The sequence below is a fragment of the Vulpes vulpes genome, chromosome 3 (assembly GCF_048418805.1).
Source record: "Vulpes vulpes isolate BD-2025 chromosome 3, VulVul3, whole genome shotgun sequence".
In the NCBI taxonomy this organism is placed as follows: domain Eukaryota; kingdom Metazoa; phylum Chordata; class Mammalia; order Carnivora; family Canidae; genus Vulpes; species Vulpes vulpes.
In genome coordinates, this window is record NC_132782.1 from 134,356,370 (window position 1) to 134,372,415 (window position 16,046).

Genomic DNA, 16,046 nt, shown 5'->3' on the forward strand with positions numbered 1-16,046 from the left:
AATATGCTATGAAGTAAAGTACTAGTTAGCCAAGATGCCTCATTTTTAGATTTCTAGAGACACTTGAAAGATGTGAGCATACCTCCCTATCTTTTCATTTATGCTGTTCTCTTAATACATTCTTTAAAATATTACAAGATAATGATACTTGATTTTTTTAATTTAGAATTTGTCAAGTAATCCCAAATATGAAGGCCATAGTAGTTTTCTGTTGCGTGCATGTTCCTGTGTTTTTATTTCTCTAACTAGCAAAGTTAGATTCCCATTTTTCCCTCTGAAAACATTGTGCATGGGGAGCCTGGGTGACTTGGTTAAATGTCAGACTTTTGGTTTCAGCTCAGGTTGTGATCTTAGGGTTCTGGGATCCACTGCACAGATGTCCTGAGATGTTCTGCTCAGTGGGGAGTCTACCTGAGATTCTCTTTCTCCCTTTCCTCCCCACCCGACCCCCTGCCCGTTCTCCCACTCAAATGCACCTGCGCACATTCTCACTCTCCCAAATAAATAAATAAAATCTTTAAGAAAATGAAAATGGGCACCTGGGTGGTTCAGTCAGTTAAGTATCTGCCTTTGGCTCAGGTCCTGAGATCAAGCGCTGCATGGATTCTGCTCAGCAGGGACTCTGCTTCTCCCTATGCCTCTACCCCCCCACCCCACTCCTGTTCTAGCTCCCTCTGCTATCTCTTAGATAAAAAATATTTTTTAAAGATTTTATTAATTTATTCATGAGAGACACAGAGAGAGGAGGAGACATAGGCAGAGTAAGAAGCAGGCTCCCTGTGGGGAACCTGATGCGGGACTCTATCCCAGGACTCTGGGATGATGCTCCGAGCTAAAGGCAGACACTCAACCACTGAGCCACCCAGGCACCCCTCAAATTAAAAAGATCTTAAAAATGAAAACAGTGCATGGAGACATTAGGGTATCACTTTAATTGGTGGATGCTATTAAAGGGGCTAAACTGTTTAAAAATCTTGTTTTGGTATGATACAGATGTAGTGAATAGAGATTTTCATGGAACAGGCACAAAATGATATAATTTTAGGAAAAACCTACACGAATTAAAAAAGCAGAAGATATATACACTAAAATATTTACAGTAGCTTTCTCTGGTGTTGAGAATACAGGTAACAAAATATCCTATTTTGTTTTGCATATACATACATACATACATATATATATATATATATATATATATATATATATATATATATATGTGCAAGCATTATTACTCTTTTATAAAAAGGAAGAAAAATCAGTCTCTTAGAGTGATCTATTTGAGACAAGAGCCCTGTTTGGTTAGTACTGCAGTAAGACCTTCAGTCTATGATTATAGGTTTCATTACTTTCAAAAATATTATAATTCGAATTGCTTCCCAAGTTCAGTGATGTTTGTTTTTATGAGGAGGAAGCAGAGAAATCCATCATGACAGTCCATCCATTTTACCTTTCTATCCTATTTTTGGGCCACCTGTTCAATCTCTCATCTGCTGAAGCTGTCTTATAAACTGATCACCTGCTTCTGCTTTCCTTAACCATTCTTACTACATACAGGTGTGGCAGGTGGGGACCCTGCCTCTAACTGTAGTTCCCTTGTCACAGGAACACATGATAGTCCCAAGTGATAGCTGGGTACTCCCAAGTGATTCCAGTGTTCAAAGAAAAGTAAATTACTCCAAAACCATCAGAAGCGAATAACTGTTGCACATTTACATGTTTTCTTAAATAGAACACAAAGATTAGATGATTATTTTGGAGTATAAGCATTTTAATTGACTAGGTAGAGAATAGTTCATTAGATTTAGCAGAGGGGCACCTGGGTGGCTCACTGGTTGAACGTCAGCCTTTCACTCAGGTCATGATCCCAGGGTCCTGGGATCAAGTCCTGCATCAGGCTCCTCCCTCTGCCTATGTCTCTGCCTCTCTCTCTCTCTCTGTGTCTCTCTTGAATAAATAAAAAAATAAAACCTTAAAAAAAAAAAAAGATTTAGCCAAGTATACATTGAGTTCCTTCCTTTTCTCTTTACTGCCCCTGTGATCAAATACCTGTAGTGGGAATACTCTGCTCCTTTTAAAGTCTGCTATGAAGACAGGTGTTTTACAACCAGTGCTCTCCTTATTCCCCTCACCAATAGGAGAGAAATGTCAGAATATGTTATATTATTTTCATTCACAGCAACAAATAGCTAATATCAAGCACTCATTTTGAACTTTTTAAATCACTTTATGTGAACTGTACCTGTATTAGTTTATTTAATCTTTACGGTCTTTAAACTGTAAGGTTATTGGGGAAATTTAAAGCTAAAATGATGTAATTTGTCCAAGACTAAGCAGCAAATGGTAGAGTCCATTCTCAGAACTGTTATGTTAATTGACTGTCAGTACCAGCACCTCTTTTAATTGCTAAGGTAACTAATTTCTGCTGTTTCTTTCTCCTTTCTGTTTAGGCAGCAGTGCAAATGACCTGGTTTCTGCTTTCAATTTTATCACTCTTTGGTGGAAGAGCTCATGTTTTTATAGATGCAGTATAGAATAACAGGCTTTGGGATCTGATGCATATTTCAGTTCTAGTTGAGTGATCTTAGGCAAATTAATTTTATTTCTAAAAGGGGCAGTAAAAGTGGTACCCTTTACAAGCCTGTGTGGATTAAGAGAAAATGTTTATGCAGTGACAGCATATGCAAGTTTTCAGTGGTGACTCTTGTCTGTGGAGATGTTACCAGTCACCGAGCATTCCTCTCAAAGCAGTTATCAACTGGATCTGTTCATATCTGCTTCTTCGCATGATCTATTTCACCACTGTCTCTTTACTTAAAAAGAAGTTTCCCTACCTGGCTTTTTTTCTCACTGGCTCTAGGCTTTACATTTTACTGTGTATAAATTATTTGGCCAAAAATATTTTTTTTGTTCAGTAGTTACTGAAACTAAGCTTAGGCTCAGTTCTCTGCAAAGCATTTCCCATGAAAATTTAATAGCTTTTTGTATGAAATTGTGTGCATTAATACCATCGTGAGCAGTGTTTTGTTCTATGCTTCTTGCAAATTTTGGTCTGCAGTTATATTTTTTATCTTTGCATCACATATGAGTAGCTTTATTTTGCTTTTTTTGGGAGGGTAATTCTTTATTTTTTAAATATTATTTATTCATGAGAGACACAGAAGCAGAGACATAGAGGGAGAGAAGCAGGCTCCTTAACAGGGAGCCCGATGTGGGACTTGATCCCCAGAACCAGGATCACGCCCTGAGCAAAAGGCAGACGCTCAGCTGAGCCACTCAGGCATCCCAATTCTTTTTCTTCTACGAGTTAGAATATGACTAATCTTGGCATAATGGTTAAAGAGGGTTGTTATTGGACTGGCACAATAAAGGACTGTTTGAGGATAGATGTCTGAGACATGAAACTTAAACTGGAGCCCAGATGTCCATGTTGTGATTTCCTAGGAATAAAAGGTCTTAGTGTTCAGTAAATCCTGTCTTGACAAGACCGTTTTGATTTGTGTTTATATTCTTAGGTGACCGGGTTATTGATGTGGGATCTGAATGGAGAACTTTCAGCAATGATAAAGCAACAAAAGATCCATCCCGAGTTGGAGACTCTCAGAATCCTCTTCTGAGTGATGGAGATTTGTCTACCATGATTGGCAAGGTAATAAATCCACTTGGCAGGAAACATAAACTGTGGACTGAACTCCCAGCCTTTGAGAGTTTGGGAACTTTGCAAAAGTATCCTTCACTGCCCGCCCCCATGAGGAATTTTGACCTGAAAATAAAACTTACCAGTAATACTATTGTGAATGATTGTTCCCTTACACAGGTCTTCTTCTACCTTAAAGGGGAGACCAACAGATCGAAATTACATTCTATCTCAGGCCCTTGTTTCCATGAGGCACATTTTGCACAAAAATTGAATGTATCATGATCTTTGTGAGTTCATATTGATACGTTCCTTGAATATTATGGATGTCTTTCCCTCCCCCCACCCCCACATTACCTAAGATAAATTATAGCTCAGAATAGCCTGTTTTCCAATGGTGGATTCATGACTTACCTAAGCAATGTACGTTTGTCATCAGTAAGGTGAGAGTAAGAGTATTTATTAGAAAGTTGGAAGGTTAGGTGGGAATGTATGTAAAGTATTTATAGCCCAGCATGTAGCATGTGTTTAGTAAATGGTAGCTGCTACTGTTAGATAAGACAACAGCATAATTTGTCTGGCAGCTTGGCTGTTTTTTGCTCTTTTATCTGAATTGGAAGGAGTGGTGGCAATAATCCAAAGAACTAATCAAGGAAGGGGTACTATTTCAGGACTTGAGCTATACTACTGCATAGTTTGTCTTCAAGAAAATGTTATGAAAAAGCAGGTCATTAATTCTTTTTTCATACCCTATAAAATACATATAAAATTTGAAAAACATAATGTAGACTTGGGTAAGAGTTGATAGTATTATATTCAGAAATATCTTTAGCTGATTTCTGCATTTGTTTTAGCCTTATAGGTTTGGAGGAAAAGTATACGAAGGACATTTTAAAATCTGAGATTGCGACTAATTGACACTCTTTTTTTAGTGTTTAATTTTTTTTAAGTAGAAAATTCATGAGTCAAACATCAATGGAAAACAAACACAATTTTCCAAGATTTTCTTCACCCTTAACCCCCAAACTCAGTTCCCACTGCAGCCCTCTTTCCTCATCAGAAACCAGTAACCACTATCGCTAGTTTTCTCCTCTGTCCTTTGACAGTTGTTTATCTTACGTGGCAAAAGGAGCTTTTTAAGATGCTACATTTCTCATGTATTAGATTCTGTAGGTATTTGGGAATATTTCCGGACTTTGTATCCTTTCTCTGTCCTGGCCTAGTCAGTCGGACATCAAATCACTGAACTCTTAGTATCCAGTAGCTTTAGTTCTCCTCACTGCTCTGCCTTCTCAGCATTTGCTTCATTCATCTTTTCCATTTAAAGGTTAGGATCACTTTATTTAAAAAATAATTGGTTATTATTTTCAGTGAGGTTTTGGTTAGATATATTTGCATATTGACTTAAGGAAGATGAGCTTCTTCCTGATAAATCTTCTGTTCACAAACATAGTATGCCTTTCCATATGCCTTTAGTCATATGTGTCCTTCTAGATGGGTTTTCTTCATAAAGGTCTTTCATGTGTAAGTTGATTCCTAGAGACTTCTCTTTTTTGTTGTTTGTTTCTTTCAGGGCCTTATAACTGGTTAGTTATACATATGAAGGCTGTTGATTTCTGTTTAATTTTGACCTTGCCTCTAATGAATTCTGTTATTTATAGCAGTTTTACAGTGATTTTATATACAAAAATACTATCTGCAAAAAGTTTATCACTTCCTTCCCAAATTATTACTCCTAATTTTTCTCTTGCCTAATTTTATTTTTATTTTTAATTTTTAATTTATTTTAAATAAACTCTACCTCACAGTGGGGCTTGAAGCTTGAACTTAAAATCCCCCCAAGTTTGAGTTGCATGCTCTACTGACTGCACCAGCTAGGTGCCCCTTACCCCTCCCTTGCTCTGTTGCCTAACTTTAAAGTAATTATACCAGTATGGTTACATAAGTACATTATGTAATTACATCACATTGGCCAGTTTTCCTAGTATTCGCATATCTCAAGACACTGTGGGTATAGTTCCAATCCACCATAATAAAGCAAAATACCACAATAAAGGGAGTCAATTGCTTTTTTAAGCTTCCCAGTACATATAAAAGTCATATTTACACTATACTGTAGTCTGTTAAGGGTGTAGTAGCATTATGTTTTAAAAAAGCAATGCGGGCAGCCCGGGTGGCGCAGTGGTTTAGCGCCGCCTGCAGCCTAGGGCGTGATCCTGGAGACCCGAGATCGAGTCTCGCATCGGGCTCCCTGCATGGAGCCTGCTTTTCCCTCTGCCTGTGTCTCTGCCTTTCTCTCTCTCTTTATGAATGAATGAGCAATGCATATACTTTAGCTTAAAAATATTGCTAAAAAATGTTAACCGTCATCTGAGCTTTCAGTGAATTATGCTTTTTTTTGTGGGTGGAGGGTCTTGCTTCGATGTGATGGTTGCTGAATGGTAAGTGGCTGTGGCAGTTTCTTAAAAAAATGAAGTTTGCCCCATCAATTGACTTTTCTTTTCACATGTGATTTCTCTGTGGCTTGTGACGGTGTTCACTAGTGTTTTACCCACAGTAGAACTCTTAATTCCAGAATTAGAGTCCGTCCTCTCAAACCCTGCCACTGCCCTTTCAACTAAGTTTATTTAATATTCCAAACCCTTTGTTGTCATTTCAACAGTCTTCACAGCATCCACACCAGGAGTAGATTCCATCTTAGGAAACCACTGTCTTTACTCATCTGTAAGAAGCAGCTCCTCATCCTTGAAAGTTTGATCCTGAGATTGCAGCCAGTCAGTCCCATCTTCATTCAGTCCCTTCTCTTCATGAGATTGCTATTTGTCCTCTTGCTGCTTTCATCACATCTGCATTACTTCCTCCAGTGAAGTCCTGAATCCCTCCAAGTCCTCATGAGGGTGGGAATCAGCTTCTTCCAGTCTCCTGTTTATGTTGATATAATGACCTCTTCCCATGAATCACGAATGTTCTCAGTGGCATCTAGAGTAATGAATCCTTTCCAGGTCTTCAGTGGACTCTGCCCAGGGCCATCAGAGCAAACACCGTCTGTGGCACCTGTAGCCTATGAAATGTGTTTCCTAAATAAGAAGACTTGAAAGTTGAAATTACTCTTTGATCTACGGGCTGGAGAATGGATATTGTGTGAGCAGGCACGAGAACAACATGTAACCCCATCGTCCAGCTCCATCAGAGCTCTTGGGTGACCAGGTGCATTGTCAACAGTCATATTTTGAAAGCAGTCTTTTTTCTGAGCAGTTATTCTCAACATTTGGGCTTAAAATAATTAGTGAACAGATGTGCTATCATCCAGGCTTTGTTGTTCCATTTCTAGAGCACAAGCAGTGTAGCTAGCATAACTCTTAGGGGCCCTAGGATTTTCAGAATGGTACATGAGCATTGGCTTCAACTTAAGTCACCAGTTGCATTAGTCCCTAACAACAGAGTTAGGCTGTTGAAGCTTTGAAGCCAGGCATTGACCTCTCCTCTCTAGCTAAGGAAGTCCTAGGTGGCATCTTCCAATAAAAGGCTGTTTATCTACATTGAAAATCTGTTGTTGAGTGTAGTCACCTTCATGAATTCTCAAAGCTTGATCTTCTTGATAACTTGCTGCAGCTTCTACATCAGCACTTGCTGCTTCATCTTGTGTTTCATGTTTTATATTAGAGAGAGAGCTTCTTTCCTTATGTCTCAGGAACCAACCTCTGCAAGCTTCCAACTTTTCTCCTATAGCTTCCTCACCTCTCTGAGCCTTCACAGAATTGAAGAGAGTTAGGACCCTGCTCTGGATTAGGCTTTGGCTTAAGGGAATGTGGTGGCTAGTTTGATCTTCTGTCCCAAAGCACTACAACTTTCCCCCATATCAGCAAGAAGGCTGTTGCACTTTCTTATCATTTGTGTCTTCATTGAAGTAGCACTTTTAATTTCCTTGGCATTCACAACTTGGCTGTTTGACACAAGAGGCCCAGCTTTCAGCCCACCTTGGATTTTGACATGCCTTCCTTTACTAAGCTTAATCATTTCTAGCTTTCAACTTAAAGTGAGAAACGTGTGACTATTTCTCTGACTTAGAAGCCATTATAGGGTTATTAACTGGCCTAATTTCAATATGGTTGAGTCTCAGGGAATAGGGAGGCCCAAGGAGAGGGAGAGAGATGGGGAAACAGCTCCTCAGTAGAACACAAATTTATTAAGTTTGCTGTCTTAAAAGTGTGCAGTTTGTGGAGCCTCAAAACAATAGTAACATCAAAGATCACAGATCACTGTAAGAAATACAGTGAATAAATTTGAAATGTTACAAGAATTACTAACATGTGACAGAGACCTGAAGTGAGCAAATGCTGTTGGAATAAGGGTGCCAATAGACTTGCTCAACTTCGGGTTGCCTTAAACTTTCAATTTGTTAACAGTACAAAAACACGGTCTCTGCAAAGTGCAGTAAAGTGAAGCACAATAAAACAAGGTATGCCTTTTCTTCCCATTAATAATTGTGCTGGTTTTGGGCCTGGGAGAATGATTTTCTAATACAAAGAAATACCCATTTGTAATATTTTGTGAGTTTGAAATAAAAAAATGGCTTTTGAGTTTTGTTTGCTTGCCTTTATAGCACCTTTGGAGATGATCCTTTCATTTTTCTCCTTAGGTCTATTAGGTGATGGTTTATACTCTTGAGCTCTCTCACAGTTACTCATTTACACCATCTCAACCTGGTACTTATTCTACTGAGGATTAGAGAGGAGGCACAGGGTAGATTTCTTGGACTTATACAGTCAGAGCATATAAGTTCTGTCCTTAGAAATGTGTATTCAGATTTAAAATTTTTTTTGCATAAAGTTATAAAACCTTGTTTTACAGGGTACAGGAGCTGCAAGTTTTGATGAATTTGGCAATTCTAAGTACCAAAATCGGAGAACAATGAGTAGTTCTGATCGGGCAATGATGAATGCTTTCAAAGAAATCACTACTATGGCAGACAGAATCAACCTCCCCCGAAATATAGTTGTAAGTTTTTGTCTGTCTCCTTTAAGCCATTCTGACATTGACTTAGTGTAATTTATTGAACACATGAAATTTTGATATTGCAACTAATTAAATGGCCTAGAGTTAATTAAACTTAGTTTCTTTGCTTTGAAGGATCGAACAAATAATTTATTCAAGCAAGTGTATGAACAGAAGAGCCTGAAGGGAAGAGCTAATGATGCCATAGCTTCCGCTTGTCTCTATATTGCCTGTAGACAAGAAGGGGTTCCTAGGACATTCAAAGGTAAGTTTTTAATTGCAGAGATACAAATATTCTCTGTGTTAAAGTAACAGACCAAAGTCAAGGAACTTGGACACCATGTAACTAAGTCAGGTTTCCCTGGTTACATACGGTATCCATCTTGGTATCATTTCCAAATACCTCTTTAATTTGTTCTCTGACAAAAATTAATTCTGTGATCTGAACCATGTTCTTCTCAGGCTCTTTTCCCATGTAACGTCATTTTAGTCCATGTAAGCTCTGTGTTCTTTGCTTGTGAGATCTTTTGAGTTGACTGCATTTTGTGGCCTTTGAGGCCTGGTATCATAAGCCAGAGTATGCCTTTGTTACTGGTTAAGTCTGTACACTTGATGCACAGAAAACTATTTCTAAGACCATGCACAGGTCTCTACAGGTGAAGGAGTCAAGCCTTAGAAAGCATCAGGGACATTTTTCTCAAGTTATACAGTTTGCACTTTCACCCTTAAGTTGGAGGGTTTGAAAGAACTTGTATTTTTCATCCAGTTTGTATTCAAGATGAATATAGGACAGCTTATTCACAGTGCTGCGGTCTGTGACCCTTATTGCTCTGACTTTCTCTGCCAGAGTTCATTTCAGCTTAAGATTTTTATTACCTTTCATTCACCCATGAATATCTTACAATGAAGCAGTGGCTTTTTTTTTTTTTTTTTAATTTTTATTTATTTATTCTTGAGAGATAGAGACAGGCAGAGACACAGGCAGAGGGAGAAGCAGGCTCCATGCAGGGAGCCTGATGTGAGACTCGATCCCAGGTCTCCAGGATCACACCCTGGGGCTGAAGGCGGCGCTAAACTACTGAGCTAAACCACTGAACCACTGGGGTGAGGCAGTGGCTTTTATCCTCATCATCTTATTGTTTATTACAACTAAAACTAAGGCTTTTGTTAAATTTGTGTTTGGTAGTTTAATTTTTAGAATAACAGAGTCAAATACTTAATCTTGTTTTGTTGTTATAGCCTATGACCCCAGGGATTGCATATACATATGATGTTGGGTAGCTTGAGAAGTATCCTTTAGCTTTGGGTATATTCTTTTATCTCCTTGATACACACTCCTTACAAAAGATTTATACATAAATATCAATGGAGTTTTGGATTATTTGAAAAAACTTGTTTCTTTGAATTGAAACTTGTTAGTATTTTGAAATAATAAAAACCGACATTTAATTCATTTCAAAGACTTCTTTAAAGTGTGATAAACATTTAAATTAATTGAGGGGGTGCCTGGGTGGCTCAGTCAGTTAAGTATCTGATTCTTGGCTTTGACTCAGGTCATGATCTCAGGGAGATCATGTGATCTAGATTGATCAAGTGCCGCATCAGGCTCCAGGCTCAGTGCAGAGTCTGCTTGAGAATCTCTCCCTCCTCCTCCCCACTGCTCGTGGGTGCTCACTCTAAAACTAAATATATATATATTTTTTTAAATTAACTGAGAAATTTTAAATTAGCTCTATGGGAAGTATTGAGAGGATTAGAGATTTGTTTTTAAGGCATGTTTTGTTCTTTATTGAGGTAACTGGTATGTTATATACCGTGTGTGTGTGTGTATATACACTATATATACCATATATGCCATAGGTGAGTTCTCGGTGCACAATATTATACATTTGACCCTTGAACAACACAAATTTGAACTTCATGCATCTAATTATATGCAGATTTATTTATTTTTTACATAGTGCAGTACTGTAAGTGTAGTTTCTCTTACGATTTTTTTTTTTTTTTTTAAGATTTTATTATTCATGAGAGGCACAGAAAGAGGCAGACACAGGCAGAGGGAGAAGCAGGCTCCATGCAGGGAGCCCGATGCGAGACTCAATCCCAAAACTACAGGATCATGCCCTGAACCAAAGGCAGATACAACCACTGAGTCACCCAGGCGTCTCATCTCTTATGATATTATTAATATTGTCTCTAGCTTTTTTGTTAAAATACAATCCATAATATACAAAATGTTGACTATTATTGCTAAGGCTTTCAGTCAACAGTATGCTACTGGTAGTTCAAGTTTTGGGGAGGGTAAAAAGTTATTCATGGATTTTTGACTGTGCTGGGAGTTGGCACCCTCTAATCCGTGAGTTGTTCAGGGGTCAACTGTAATTTGACATATGTTACATACTACAAAGTAATCACTAAAATCCAGTTACCAGCCATCACCATATAGTTGATTCCCTTCACTCATTTTGCCTACTCCTCAACTCCTTTCCCCTCTTGTAACCACCAGTGTGTTCTGTGTCCATGAATTCGTTTTTGTTTTATTTGTTAATTTTTTGTTTTCGTTTTCCACATATGAGTAAAATCATATGGTATTTGTCTTTCTCTGTCTTCGTAGCATAATACTTTCTAGTGACAAGATTTTATTCTTTTTTTAAGGCATAATAGTATCCATTGTATTGATATACCTCCTCTTCATCCATCTATTGATAGACTGTTTCTGTATCTTGGGTATTATAAATAATGCGCAGTGAACATAGGGGTGCATAAATCATTTTGAATCCTTGTCTTTTTATTCTTCATATTCTTTGTATAAATACCCAGAAATGCAATAGCTGGATAATATGGTATTTCTAGTCTTAGTTTTTGTGAGGAACCTCCATCTTTTTTTCCATAGTGGCTGTACCAATTTACATTCCCACTAACAGTGCATGAGAGTTCCCTTACTCCATGTCTTCTCCTCTCCAACAACTTGTTATTTCTTGTCCTTTTGATAATAGCCATTCTGACCAGTGTGCAGTGATATCTCATTGTGGTTTTGATTTTCATTTTTCTATAATTAGTGATGTTGAGCATTTTTTCATGTGCCTATTGGCCATGTGTATGTTATCTTTGGAAAAATGTCTATTCAGATCCTATGCCCATTTTTTAATCAGGCTGTTGAAGGCATGATTGCATTTTTGCAATTAAAATTTATTTTAGGGGATCCCTGGGTGGCGCAGCGGTTTTGCGCCTGCCTTTGGCCCAGGGCGCGATCCTGGAGACCCTGGGATCGAATCCCACATCGGGCTCCCGGTGCATGGAGTCTGCTTCTCCCTCTGCCTGTGTCTCTGCCTCTCTCTCTCTCTCTCTGTGACTATAATACATAAATAATAAATAAAAATTTAAAAAAAATAAAATAAAATAAAATTTATTTTATAATCAGAAATGATATATTTTTAAATGAATCATATGACTGTGGATTTAAATTTTTTTTCTTTCAGAAATATGTGCCGTGTCACGAATTTCTAAGAAAGAAATTGGTAGATGTTTTAAACTTATTTTGAAGGCTTTAGAAACCAGTGTGGATTTGATTACAACTGGGGACTTCATGTCCAGATTTTGTTCCAACCTCTGTCTTCCTAAACAAGTACAGATGGCAGCTACACATATAGCCCGTAAAGCTGTGGAATTGGACTTGGTTCCTGGAAGGAGCCCGATCTCTGTGGCAGCGGCAGCCATTTACATGGCCTCACAGGCATCAGCTGAGAAGAGGACCCAAAAAGGTAGGATTCTTCCTCAGAAGGAGTAGTGATGAAATTGTGAAGGCCTGTAGTATATAATTGTGTTTCATTTTAAGCACAAAGCAGGTAAATAACTCGAACCCACATTTAAGAAAGAGTTTCTCAGTTGAGGTGCCTGGGTGGCTCAGCCAGTTAAGTGGCCGACTCTTGATTTCCGCTCAGGTCATGATGTCAGGGTTGTAAGATCGAGCCCGATGTCAGGCTCCTCGCTCAGTGGGCAGTCTTCTTGAGAGTCTGTCTCCCTCTCTTCCTGCTCGAGTTCAGTCTCTCTCTCTCTCTCCAATAAATAGATTTTTTTTTTTTAATTTTTTAATTTTTTATTTATTTATGATAGTCACAGAGAGAGAGAGAGAGAGGCAGAGACACAGGCGGAGGGAAAAGCAGGCTCCATGCACCGGGAGCCTGATGTGGGATTCGATCCCGGGTCTCCAGGATCGCGCCCTGGGCCAAAGGCAGGCGCCAAACCGCTGCGCCACCCAGGGATCCCTCTTTTTTTTTTTTTTTTTTAGATCTTTTTTTTTAAAAAGTAGTTTCTTAGAATAAAATTTAAAAGCAAAATACTGTATTTTCCTTAAGTGGTTTATAAAATGTTTGGAAGCATAACTGTATGGACACCCTTCCCATTCAAATTAAGTAGTTTGTACATTTTTCATTTCTAGGAGCTATTTTTGTCACTCCAAAACATTATTTTAAATAGTCCTTTTCTCCCTCAAAACTTGGTCTTGTCAATCTTAAAAGGTGGGGGCCATGCTTATTTCGCACTTCCCAGTGTGGCCTCCTACAGCTGGGCACACTAGGAATTTGTGCTGACCATGAGGTTGTAACATTCTGTGAAGCCCATTCCCTTTCTCCTTTTGAATGGTATGCAGTTTCTTAAGACACTGACATAAGTAGTTTCAACCTTCTAAAGGCAGTGTTGAGTTTATTGTTGTAGGGGAATTTTCAAACAGAGGCACTAAGTGAATTTCTTTACAAGCACTTATTAATTACTTCCGTGAGCCTCAAAAAGATTTATAAAGAAAAAGAAGCAGTCATTTCTTAATTTAGAAGGTAGTGAGATGACTTGCTGCACCGACTTTGTAATAACCTATTAAGAACAGCCTTTCACCTCCGCTTAGGCTGCAGGTTTCTATATTAATAAAGTAATAAATTATATAGAAGAATGATTAGAAAGAAGCAGCCAACCATTAGTTATTTAAATGTGCCATTATCCATTCCTTTTGGCCTCCACTCATATTTCTTAAGGAAATTTTGAGTCTTCTGGTAAAATTGAGAAGTTGAAGCTAAGCAGAGCATCCTTACCTTTATTCCTAGTTGTAAAGTTTATCCTAATCAACTGCACAGAAGTGTTTATCTTGGCACTTTCTGTCGTTTGTGTTTTACATGAAGTTTGTTTTTTTTGGAAGTTAAGGCCCTTTTCTTCCTCTCCCATCAGCCAGTTGACATTCACCAGTATGTGTGTCTACAAGAGAGATAATAAATGTAAGGCAGCATGAGATAATGAAATTTAAAACTAGCTCATGGCACACTGATGGCAGGCGTCCACACTGAAAAATCTGTAAACCCTTAGGATTTGAACTGTGAAAAGGTGGTAAAATGAGTTTGTGTTAAAGACTGTTTTAAAAATCCATTTTGGGGATCCCTGGGTGGCGCAGCGGTTTGGCGCCTGCCTTTGGCCCAGGGCGCGATCCTGGAGACCCGGGATCGAATCCCACGTCAGGCTCCCGGTGCATGGAGCCTGCTTCTCCCTCTGCCTGTGTCTCTGCCTCTCTCTCTCACTGTGTGCCTATCATAAATAAATAAAATAAAATTTAAAAAATAAATAAATAAAAATCCATTTTGATTAAGTATTTGTAAGCAAATAATTGTCAAGCACTAGTCCTTTGGGACTTCCAATAAAAAGGAAAAAAGTGGATGCCTGGGTGGCTCAGTGGTTGAGCATCTGCGTTCAGCTCAGGGTGTGATCCCAGAGTCTGGGGTCAAGTCCCACATTAGGCTCCCTGCGAGGAGCCTGCTTCTCCCTCTATCTCTCTGACTCTCTCTTTGTCTCTCATGAATAAATAAAACCTTTAAAAAAAAAAGGAAAAAGGTGACAATGACTTTGAAGGGTAAAAGTAGACCTACTCATAGGATTCTGTAATAAACTAGAAATACGTGAATTCTCTGTGCTCAATGTTAGGTGTGGGTAATAGCGAAACATCCACATTATGCTGGAATGTACAGCTGTGTAATATCTGATGAACTAAGTAGAAAAAGGTTGTAGGACAATATTTAACGTATGATTCCTTTTTCTTTTCTAATTTTATTTATTTGACAGCATGGGCAGGGGGAGTAGGAGAGGGAAGAGCAGGCTCCAATGCCAAGCAGGGAGCCTGATATGGGACTCGATCCTGGGACCCCAGGACCATGCCTGGGCTGAAGGCAGTGCTAAACCGCTGAGCCACCTGGGCTGCCCTCCAAAGAACTTAACAGAATTAACCCAGAGGTGTTACAGGGGAACTTTTAAACATGGAAATAATAAAGTGAGTTTCTTTATAAGAATGTATTCATGGGAGTACTTCCATGATCGTCAGAAAGATTTACTGTGAAGAAAAAAGTCACTTCGCTACAATAGTTCTCACTCACGGTGCTATGCCCGGAGCACAGTTCAAATATTCTGTGTCTAGCAAACCTCTTCATGCCGCAGTGACAACCGTTTGAGGTAAGAGGGCCAACTGCCGTCATTACCAGCGGTAGCCCTCTTTTCTACCTTTTGGCATGGATTTCCATTGATAGGTTTTAAAATTCACCGTTTCTGGGTTTTTCACTGTGGATTTTATACTACTGTGTCCCACAAATTGGAACAGAAGTAGTAGAAGGGAGATGGGATGGAAGTTATAATTAATATTTTGATTTTTTGTCTTTTAGAAATTGGGGATATCGCTGGTGTAGCTGATGTTACAATCAGACAGTCCTACAGGCTAATCTATCCTCGAGCCCCAGATCTGTTTCCTACAGACTTCAAATTTGACACCCCTGTGGACAAACTACCACAGCTGTAAGCTGAGACAGCTAATGTCAAACTCTTCGAACACTGAACTTGGCCTGTTGTACATAGCCTATACCAAGTGCTGGATTGAGCCTCTCTTTAATAAGGAAAAACAGAGACATGGTACGCATTCCAGGGCTAAATATTAATTGCTTGGCATTCTGTATGTATATACTAGTGAAACATATTTAATGATTTAAATTTCTTATTGAATCTGCTTTCTTTTGTAGCAATCTAGGAAACTGTATTTTGGAAGATATTTGAAATTATGTAATTCTTGAATAAAATGTTTTTCAAAACTAAAGTTTTTGTTATAATTACATGTTATCTGTAATTTATAATATAATTACAAATTATGCATATCATTGCAGCTAATAAAGCTGATAGAGGTCCTTGTTTTCTGTTTCTTTCCATGTATATAGTTTTGTTTTTATAGCAGAGTTCGTCTTTGGTACCCACTCTTGACATCAAGAACATCAAAGAGGGTGTGTGCAGTTTATTAATATATATATATATATATTAAAAAGCCAGAAGTGATGAACTGGGTCTTGAAAGGCATTGGTTGAAGAAAGAGAAAAACGTTTAAAGTTTTTTTCCTCCCCTCAATGAG

General features: G+C 38.5%; 1 protein-coding gene across 1 annotated transcript in view; it reads left to right on the plus strand.

Moving 5' to 3' along the window:
- Positions 1 to 15,828, plus strand: part of GTF2B (general transcription factor IIB) — a 36,817-nt gene extending 20,989 nt beyond the window's left edge. Inside the window, exons 4-8 of the mRNA XM_026004833.2 lie at positions 3,513 to 3,646; positions 8,486 to 8,632; positions 8,765 to 8,894; positions 12,109 to 12,390; positions 15,316 to 15,828. Of these exons, the coding sequence (XP_025860618.1) occupies positions 3,513 to 3,646; positions 8,486 to 8,632; positions 8,765 to 8,894; positions 12,109 to 12,390; positions 15,316 to 15,449 (827 nt within the window). The 3' untranslated portion in view covers positions 15,450 to 15,828. The remainder of the gene's footprint in view (positions 1 to 3,512; positions 3,647 to 8,485; positions 8,633 to 8,764; positions 8,895 to 12,108; positions 12,391 to 15,315) is intronic.
- Positions 15,829 to 16,046: the final 218 nt, after the last annotated feature.